This window comes from Malurus melanocephalus, unplaced genomic scaffold (assembly GCF_030028575.1).
Source record: "Malurus melanocephalus ecotype Western Australia unplaced genomic scaffold, MMel_1.1 scaffold_891, whole genome shotgun sequence".
NCBI lineage: Eukaryota > Metazoa > Chordata > Aves > Passeriformes > Maluridae > Malurus > Malurus melanocephalus.
Window position 1 is genome coordinate 77991 of NW_026624123.1, and position 9658 is coordinate 87648.

The 9658-nt window shown below is 45.1% G+C and overlaps 1 protein-coding gene across 4 annotated transcripts in view; it reads left to right on the plus strand.

The window, feature by feature from the left end:
• The window catches only part of DNAJC6 (DnaJ heat shock protein family (Hsp40) member C6), a 42173-nt gene extending 33475 nt beyond the window's left edge, over positions 1-8698 (plus strand). For all 4 annotated transcript variants that reach the window (XM_057385951.1, XM_057385952.1, XM_057385953.1 and 1 more), the window contains 7 exons: positions 127-279; positions 1030-1098; positions 1755-1889; positions 3408-3656; positions 4222-4367; positions 5375-5551; positions 6467-8698. In XM_057385951.1, the coding sequence (XP_057241934.1) occupies positions 127-279; positions 1030-1098; positions 1755-1889; positions 3408-3656; positions 4222-4367; positions 5375-5551; positions 6467-6568 (1031 nt within the window). In that variant the 3' untranslated portion in view covers positions 6569-8698. The remainder of the gene's footprint in view (positions 1-126; positions 280-1029; positions 1099-1754; positions 1890-3407; positions 3657-4221; positions 4368-5374; positions 5552-6466) is intronic.
• Positions 8699-9658: the final 960 nt, after the last annotated feature.

Sequence of the window (9658 nt, forward strand, 5' to 3'; positions counted from 1 at the left end):
CCAGCCTCACACTCTATTTGCTSTCTGCAGGTAGCAGATTCCCTGCTCCCCACAGCAATGCCTTTCCCCTGAAGCACATTCCTGGTGCAAATTAACAATTCTGTTTTCTCAAATATGTTTTCACAGCCACTGCCTTTGATCCATTTGGAAGTAGCCCCAAGCAAAGCGGTCCAGACCTGCTGGGCTCCTTCCTCAGCTCCTCGGCTGTCCCWGGGGATCCTTTCCTTCAAGCCACAAGAAGCCCTTCACCAACTGTGCACAGTGATCCCTTTCACATGGGTAAGGAAGGGAGGCCTTTCCAGGGTGTTTAAACAAATGTAAAATGTTGCTTTGAAATAGAAATGGAACCATTAAGGACAAACTGATGCTTCCCATAAAATGACTGGAAACCACAGAAACCCCATGAAACAGGAAAGAGCTTTTGGTCTCCAGGCTTGAAATATATTCGGCATTTGAAGTGTGGTAGGATGAGCTGAGTTTTGCTCAGGTCTTAGACTTAATTAATAGGCTATTTATATCAATCAAAAAAGAGGCCATGAAGGATGTGTGCMCACGTATTCCTGTGGTTATGAGGTCTCCTTTCGACCAAACTGCCATCAATTGTACAAAACATAGCTTGGCCTAGTAAGAGAAAACACCCATCCTTTGCTGATTTTAGTTGAAAAAATCTACTTTTTTATATCCAATCCTAACCCTGACCAAATTCACAGCTGAATTTGGCTGAGGAGAAAGAGTTTTCTTCTCTTTGTTTAAAATGGTCCTTGATTTCCTCCTTCTCACCCCAAAATTCAATGTGTAACCTTGTCTGAAACACATTCAGTTACAGATTTGTTTGTGCCTGATCATCTAACGCATGTTCCTTGGGAGTGATCTCAAAGATCATCCAATTTTAACCCCCTGCCATGGGCAAGGCCACCTCCCACTGGAGGTTCATGAGCTCTGTAGAGTCCCAGTGGCTCTTGGAGGGCACTGGGTTATGCTGGTTTTACTGGTCTGCTTTGAGATATTGACATCAATCATTCTGTTTAGCTTCTAGCACTCCAACGGTTTCCATCCAACCAGATGTGTCCAGTGGTTGGGACTGGCCCAACAAAGCAGGTATGTGACATAAAAATTTGTGGTGGCTAACAAAAAAAAAATCCTTTAAGGAGCTCTGAGAGGGTAGAGGAAGAGGGAAAATGCTGCCATAAAAATTCAGTATGGCTAACAAAAAAAAAAAAACCTTTAAGGAGCTCCGAGAGGGGAAATGCTGCCAGTGACTGCAGAGAACATGTTCCCTCTAAAGATTCCCAAATTCAAAAAAATCTGGATTTGTTCCTAAAGAGGCCACAGCAGGACAGGTGCTCAGTGAGGGGGTTCAGAGTTTGTTTCATCCCATACAGAGCCATAGAAGGACCTGGGATGTGCTGTGTATTCCCAGGAAGCCACTAAATGATTCTTTTGAATCTCGGGAGAGTGTGTATGACCTACCAAAGCTGCTTCCTGAAGGCTTCTAGTTCTTAAAATATATCCACAGATCATCATTGCTGTCAGTGCAGACAGTCTGGGGAACATTCCTGCTACTCTTCCTAATTGGGAGTGGGTGTGCAACAAGTCTGAGGCTGCTGAGGAACCTGACAATGGTACACTCCATTTTAATAGCATTCTTCTGATATGTGACTGAGCACTGGGGAAGAGCTGCATTTGTGTCAAACAGGAGGAAAAATTTATTTTTTTCTTTTTTTTTTTAATGTATGTATTTTTTTCTTTTTAAGGTGGTCTAGGAATGGGAAGTAAGTCTGCTGCCACCAGTCCTACAGGATCCCTCCACAGCACTCCCACTCATCAGGCCAAACCCCAAACACTGGATCCGTTTGCTGATCTGGGAAGTCTTGGAGCGAGTTTAGCAGGTTTGTATCCCTTATTAAAGAAAGAAAAGAATCAATTGCCAGCATTCTTTTAGAGAAATAGCCTGGTAGGTGGGGGTTTCTCAACTACCCCCACACCAGTGCTGCTGCCAGGCTTTCCCTTCTGCCTGATTCCCTGTAAAGTCGCACAAATCCCTGCTTTTCCTGATCCCCTGTCACAGAAAACGTGCTGGCAGAGTGCAGAAACCTCAGCAGCTCCACGGATTCAAAGCACAACCTCTGATGAGTCTAAACAYGCTCTGGCTGAGGATGCTCTGTGTTCAGCTCTGGCTGCAAAAATGCTGTTACAGGCCCRGGAGGAGATTTGGGCTCTGCAAAGCTGCTGAGTTCTTGAGGAATTGTTTCCTGCCAGCCTTGACTCATTTTTCTGTTTTGTGAGGAAACCTGTGGAATTAACCTCCCTCTAAATTGCAGTATTATCTAGAGGCGGGGAATTTGCCCCTGGCTACAAAGCTTCACTGCTTAGAAAAGCCTTTTCCCCCTTGTTTTATGTCATAAAACGATCAGCAAACGCTCAATTCCAGTGTTTAAAAGGCAGTTCCRAGAAACGATTGAAGCTTTCCTCAAACCCCAGCATTGTCTGACTGTGGTAAATAGATTTTTCGTGCCTTTGTCGCTGCCCTCAGCTCTTTGGGAGTCCTTGCGGTTTGGTGCGATGTTTGTTTCCCCCGTGCGTCAGCAGCAGCATGGGTCTGGAATTAGGTTTCCCAGTTCCCTCTGCTGGATTGCAGGCTGCTCTGCAGGAGCAAAACAAAAAGGCTGCCAAGGCCSGTGTCAGAGGCACCGAGGTCCTTTCAAAACACGCATTCTGTRGGAGAGTGGTGGGGTTTCAAAACAAACGACTTGGCATCCCCGGGATATTTAAGCACAGTTTTGTTGGTCGTGACTAAGTGGAAAGCACTTCATCCAGTTTCCATGACACATTTCCGAGCTGGGAGTGAGCRTGGATGTCAGTCTGAAATAATAAAACATTGACACTGGGTAGCTCCCACAAACACAAGCAGAGCCAGAGGAGCATCCCCTGAAGCAATGAAGTGCTGAACACATCTCTGCGCATGGGATTAAGCAGCGCAGTGTGAGGAGATACAATTTCAACACCACCAGCTTGGTGCTGGCACTGRCACAGAGGTTCCTCATCCCTGGAAATGCTCAAGGCCAGGCTGGATGGGGCTCTGGGCACGAACGGAAGGTGTCCTGCTCACGGAACTGGGTGAGCTCTGAGATCCTTTCCAGCTTTCATCATTGTGTGATCCTGCATTGCTGCCATGCACACAGAGCTGGAGCTCCTTGCGAGCTGCATCCAGCTTTCCCTGCTCCCCAACCACCTCCAATTCMTCAAATCCTCAGAGCCAGGCGCTGTCCTTTAAACGACTCACAGAGCAATGACAGGGAAAACTGATATTGTTGTGTTAGAGCTGAAAACTCGGGGATTTTGGTGAGATTCCCTTTGGGAAAGCAAGTGAATTCCCAGCACCTCTCGTTTTCCTCTGCTCCCCGCAGGTGGCCCCTCGTTCGCCAGCAAGCCCACCACACCCACAGGCATGGGCGGGGGGTTCCCGCCGTCGCCGCAGAAGCCACCGCCGGCACCCATGGGTGGCAGCGGGTGGCAGCAGGGTGCGGGTTACGGCTGGCAGGGGGCACCGCCCAAAGCCCAGCCCAGCGCCCCCCACGCSTCCCCCCAGAACAAACCCAACTACAACGTGAGCTTCTCGGCACCGGGGGAGCGCGGCAAAGGACCCGCCAATGTCGGTAAGAGCATTGCTGGTTTCTAAAATCCCTTTTTTTTTTGTAAGTTAGGGCTAAGCAAATCACTCATGTTGGTTTTTTTTTTTTTTTTTTGGTGAGATAACCTGTCCTAGACTCTAAATCGTGCTGTTTGGGAAGTCTTGTATTCCAAATAAGCTTTCAAAATAATCCTGGAAGTGTCCAAGGCCAGGTTGGAATGGGCTTGGAGCAACCTGGGATAGTGAAAGTGTCCCTGCCGACGGCATGGAGTTGGAACTGGATAAACTTTAGGGTCCCTTCCAACCCAAACCATTCTATGATTCTATAATAACAATAATAACAATAACAACAATAACAACAATAATAACAACAACAACAAAACAACAACAGCAATAATAATAATAATAATAATAATAATAATAATAATAATAATAATAATAATAATAATAATAATTTAAAGTAACAATACATGACATCTTTTATGACAGCCTGCAACGAGGGATTGTTAATGTGATTGAGTTTAGGTAGTAAACCAGCACTAAATACACCCATATTGTGTTAATAACTTCAAATTTTCTTGGTTTTCAAGATTCCAAGCCCAAAGTGTCTGCAGATTTCGAAGATCTATTATCTGGTCAAGGGTTTAATGCTCACAAGGACAAGAAGGGCCCCAAAACAATAGCTGAGATGAGAAAAGAAGAAATGGCAAAGGAGATGGACCCTGAAAAACTAAAAGTAAGCAAAGTTTTTGGTGATGTTCTGAGTCATTCAATGTCCTCGATAGATTTAAAACTCCAAGGTTACATTTCTGTCCTCAACCAGACCACGTCAACAGTGGCTTGCTCAGTGTCACTGTGTGGGCTGCAGCTCTGCCACATCAGCCCAGCCCTGATTAGCAGGCACAGCTAATTGAACTAATCCTGTGCCTCATGAATCCTGCCCGCTTTGGGATCCTCTCATCTCCCYTCAATAACTGGCCAAAGTGCAGATCTCTGATGAAAGGGAAAGGAATTTAGTCTGTCCTGCTCTGTATCTGAAATATGAAACCACAAATTGGAATTACAGGAGGAGAGAGAACTCAGAGGAAAAGCYGCAGCAAAAGCCAAAGTTCCAGAAAATAGAATGAGCCTCTTAAAATTTCCTTTTTTTTTTTTAACCTTGTGGAAAGGTTTGAATCTTTGGGAAGGGTGCACCAGCAATCAGGCTCAACACAAACATCAGCCACAACAGCTGRACAGACATCAGGCCATGGAGTGGGTAGGAGTTTTCCCAGTTCCCATTTATATCCCTGCAAAAGCTGTCAAGTCACTGAAGCTCCCAGCTGATTTCACCTTTCCAATGTAATTCCCTTTGCTCTGCTGCATTTTTATTTCATTGGGGCAGCTCAGCCTGGACCTGTGAAATCTATTTATTCTTTGGTTTTCACATTTACATTTTACCTAGAGCTGAGCTTAGTTTAGGTGTGCAGTTAATCTTGCTAAAGAACTAGACAGCTAAACAGTTTATTTCTCTTTTGACTATTCCATCAAATGTTACTGAGTCAGTTTTTTAGCAAGGATGTTGTGTTTTAACTTTCAAGCAGTGATATAAAAATTAATGGCAATTTGACAAAGGTTTTTTCAAGCACGGAAAGAAATTTAAGATGCTCCTTGGGGTCATGGCTATTCAAATGAAGAAACCTTGTCCTGGTGGAATATTTAAGGTGAGGCATAAATTGAGCCTCGCCCYGTTCCTTTTGGCAGGTGCTGGAATGGATTGAAGGGAAGGAGAGGAATATCAGAGCGCTGCTGTCCACCATGCACACGGTGCTGTGGGCAGGGGAGACCAAGTGGAAGCCTGTGAGTATGGCAGACCTGGTGACCCCAGAGCAGGTGAAGAAGGTGTACAGGCGGGCTGTGCTYGTCGTTCACCCTGACAAGGTAAGGCTGGGCTGTTTCTGCTCGGAGGAAACAGTATTGATTATGGATGGGAACGCTGAATTCATTGGTACAAACAGCTCTGTAGAGTGGGAACTCAAGATTTTTGCTGGTTTCTGAGAGCTGAGCACTCGAAACTCATCCCTGGAAGGGTTCAAGGCGAGGTTGGAGCGATCTGGGATAGTGGAAGGGGTTCTTGCCCATGGAATGAGATGTCTTTAAGGTCCCTCCCAACCCAAACCAGTCAGGGGTTCTGCAACCACTCCCAGCCCCAAAGCTGCGCTCAGAACCTGCTGTTCCAAGCAGATTTTGTCACCCTCACTSTGACTCAGCCACTGTGCTGGTGGGCAGCAGCCCCAGCATCATTCCTGCTAAAGGAGATTGAAATGCAGCTCCTCCCGTGGAACAATCAGGTTGTTTGATAGCCCAGCCTGTGGCTCATGGTCTGGCTGCTGCCACTCGCTGCCCAGAGAGCAACGACCCCATCTGGGACACCCCATGGGGAGGAGGAGCCTTCCACTCAGAAGGGAATGGAGGCCCTGAGTCTCCAGACTGGGAGGATGTGGGTGCCCAAGGTTTGCAGGAATACTGATTTTATGCAGGAATTGTGTCASGTGGCTGCTCTTCCCCTCAGTGCAGGGAAAATTCCTCCCCAAGGCCAAGGTTACATTTATTATTTACAAGATTACATTTGTTATGCCCATGAGACAGTGCTTTATCCCGCTCTGGGGATTGCCAGCTCTGAGGAGCAGCAAAGCCAAGAAATTCTTAAGCAAAGCAACTCTTCAGAATAGCTTATTTTTGTCAAGGAATAAGTGAAAATTCATGGAATTGCTTGGGAATCTGCTCACGTGCCCCCTGTGTGTGGCTGGATTGGAGAGCTCTGATATCCCTCTTTTCTCTCTGTTTTTATTCCAGGCTACTGGGCAGCCATATGAACAATATGCAAAGATGATATTTATGGAGTTAAACGATGCCTGGTCAGAATTTGAAAACCAAGGACAAAAACCCTTGTATTAGGTACTTTCTCAGTCTCCACTACAGACCCGTGCTAGTGCTTATATAGTCTCTTGTCACAAATGTCACAGATCAACCAAACTCTGGCTGGAAATTCAGAAGTTTCAGACCACTAAGAGCCTAATACTTATCAYGAAGAACAAGAGAAAGGTGTCCCAACACTTGTCTCCAGAATCCTGAGCTCAGAGGAACTCTGGCCACCTGGCTCRCCCTACCAGAGCCACGGGGTTACAGTTTCTGGTAACTTTTCTATTTCATTTTGGATTCCAGTGGGATGAAAGAGAACACATACCTGGGAAAAGGTGGAATCGGTCTGTCTCCAACAGTGTAGCTGATGAATTTCCTACCTTTTTTTTTTTTGTGTGAGATGTGATGTGGCAACACTTCAGTTGAGTTCAACAGCTGGTRGTGAGGCCCAAACTTCGATGTACCTTTTTTTTTCCTGGGTTTGGATCCAATAATCCAATGGAAGTGCTCAGCTGTGGTTTAGGCACACTCCTGACAGTCACCATTTGCTGCTTAATTGCTCATGTAGTGTAGTCTGCCTGGATAGAGCCAAAGCTGAATCCCGGGCTAGGTCAGTGTGGCAGCCGCCCGCTGCTTTTGCATTAATCCTGTGCTTCTCCTCCCAGTCCCGCAGTGAAATGTGCAGGCAAAATTCCTCAGCGAGAGCTTTTGAAAGCAAGCAACAAGTCCTCGATCAAACAGCAGCTTGTTGGTCTGTCAAACAGCAGTTTTGGGGGGAAGGGTGGGTGAGTCCAAGCCTGTTGAAGTGAGGAATGAGCGTGTGCTGCATTTCCCACGGCGTTCTCATCAGAAGCTCGAAGCCATCAAAGTAACACCAACTTCAAACTCTGCTGCAGAGTTTTARAAACTTCCCAGTCTCTAGGTAACACTTCCCCTCCCGAGGATTCAGAACTTTTTCCAGCCCACTTGTATCACCTTTATGCCTTTATCAGCTCCGGAGCACTTGGCCAAGGCTCTTGGCAGGCTGAAACCTGTTGCAGCTTCATTTTTCAGATCATGGTGTACAAGCTGTCACGTAGACAACCATCAGACCAGGTCTGATTTTTGAGGTCAATACAGTGCAAATTGAATTACTTTAAAAGTTTATATTGGACCAAAGCAATAACATCACGAGGAAATCTCTCTGCTGCTAAAGCAGCTTTCCTAGCTCAAAAGCGAGTTCAAATTCAAACTTCACCCCGAATTCTGGCGTTCTTTTGTCGAGTAACTAAAGCTGGCAGTTTCTTTACCAACACGTATCTGTATTTGAGGGATGCTCAGAAGATGGGCAGGAAATAATTTGTATTTTCCGCCTCAGGAACAGGTTGCCATCTGATGTGAGTCTTTAAGGCTGGTGGTTTTCCAAGACAATCCACTACTTGTTGCACTTACATTTCCAAGTGGCAAAGCTATTACTGCAGAGACAGTGTGTCAAAGTACATGGCTTTCTGTATAAAACCCATCCTTTTGTTGTATTGGTCCATTATTTACTGCCATTAACTGAAAATGTGAAACCAACACCTAGGTCTCCTTTTATATAAAAGACCTTAAGATAATAGTAACAAACTGGATGTTATTTATTAATGTTTTGATCCAGTATGTGCTTGTCTTATTTAAAGAGATAACTGGAATGTGAATCATGTTCCTGTGATTTGTTGGTTTATTGTTTCTCATTCACATTTGTAGATATTGTGACCTATGCCTATATAATAAAAAAGGATCTCATTACTATAATGTACTTTTTTTTAATGATGAAAAACCTCATTAGCTTTGTATCGAGTTTGTCATGGCACATAACTCCRGATACTCATCCATTCACAAAATACAAATCCATCATTAAACTTTACCAAAAAAAAAAACCAACCCAACCCTGCCCCACTTAAGCTTTGATTACTTCCATCCCTAATGTTTTTATGGATGCATGAAAGTATTAGGATGTATGTATATCCAAATAGTTAACTAAAAAAAAAAAAACAAAAACATTCTCGTCATATCTGGTAGTGACAGAGGTTATCAATGTTCAGGTTTACTGTTTGACTAAATTATTGTAATTTTTGTAAATACGGTATATACTCGATGAAATTGTGACTGGTCTAAAACATTTGTATATACATTAAAAAGCTCAAATTAACATATCCAGCTATGTTTTGTGCTTGTGACCCCAAGGTTATTATCCAAAGGTYGGTTTTTCAGGTGCTTTTCCCAAATTATTTGGAAACAGCTTGGCATTGCTGTTCTTAGGCTACGGTGCTTCAGAGACCCTCAGCCGAACAAGTAGCAAACCTAAAATTTTCACTTGAAGCACTTAGCTGCTTGAGCCTGTCTTAATGGGTTTTCTTGGCTCAAAGTTATTTAAAATTAACAATGAAAAATGCGGGAAAATGCAGATCAGGAAAGATATAAAATGAGAAGAGCTGAAGAGGACGGTATCTGAAGAAAAGCTCCCTGGGGAGGGCGATAAGGTTGTGCAAGATCTCCCTCCAGAATGTTTTTCTTGGGACAAAAATGCTGTTCTTGAGGCAAAAAGGCCATTCCTGAGGCAAAAAKGCAGTTCTTGGGTAAAGGAGGCAGTTCATTGGTCTTGAACGTTGTTCTTGGGGCAGAAAGGCTGTTCTTGGGGCAAAACTGGGATTTCAAAAACCCAAGGCTTGAAATTTTCTGCTTTAAAAGAAGATATGTTTTTCTCAGTGTGGATTAGCAGAAGGGTGGATAATGTAGGCCCTGAGGTGGGCATGAGGCACACGGGCACCCGGGCCCATTTTTTTGGGGTGAAAACTGAGGTTTTCAGGAGAACCCACAAAACCGCAGCGCCTGAGGGGCGGAGGGTCTTTAAAGCGGTCTGTATAGATTCGAACGGCGGCTGTGCACAAATATACATTTACTGCGCACACGTACACATTTACTGCCCACATACATACACTTTTGACACGGAYACAGCGCATAAAACAAACCCGGTCGTTTGTGAGGGCTCCGTGCGTTAAACGCCGCCCCGGAGCCGTCCCCTCACGAAGCCCCGCCCACTGTCGCGAGCGAGGGCGTGGCGGGAAAAGGCGCTCCCGTCCACCACCCGTTCTTTTAAAGGCTCGG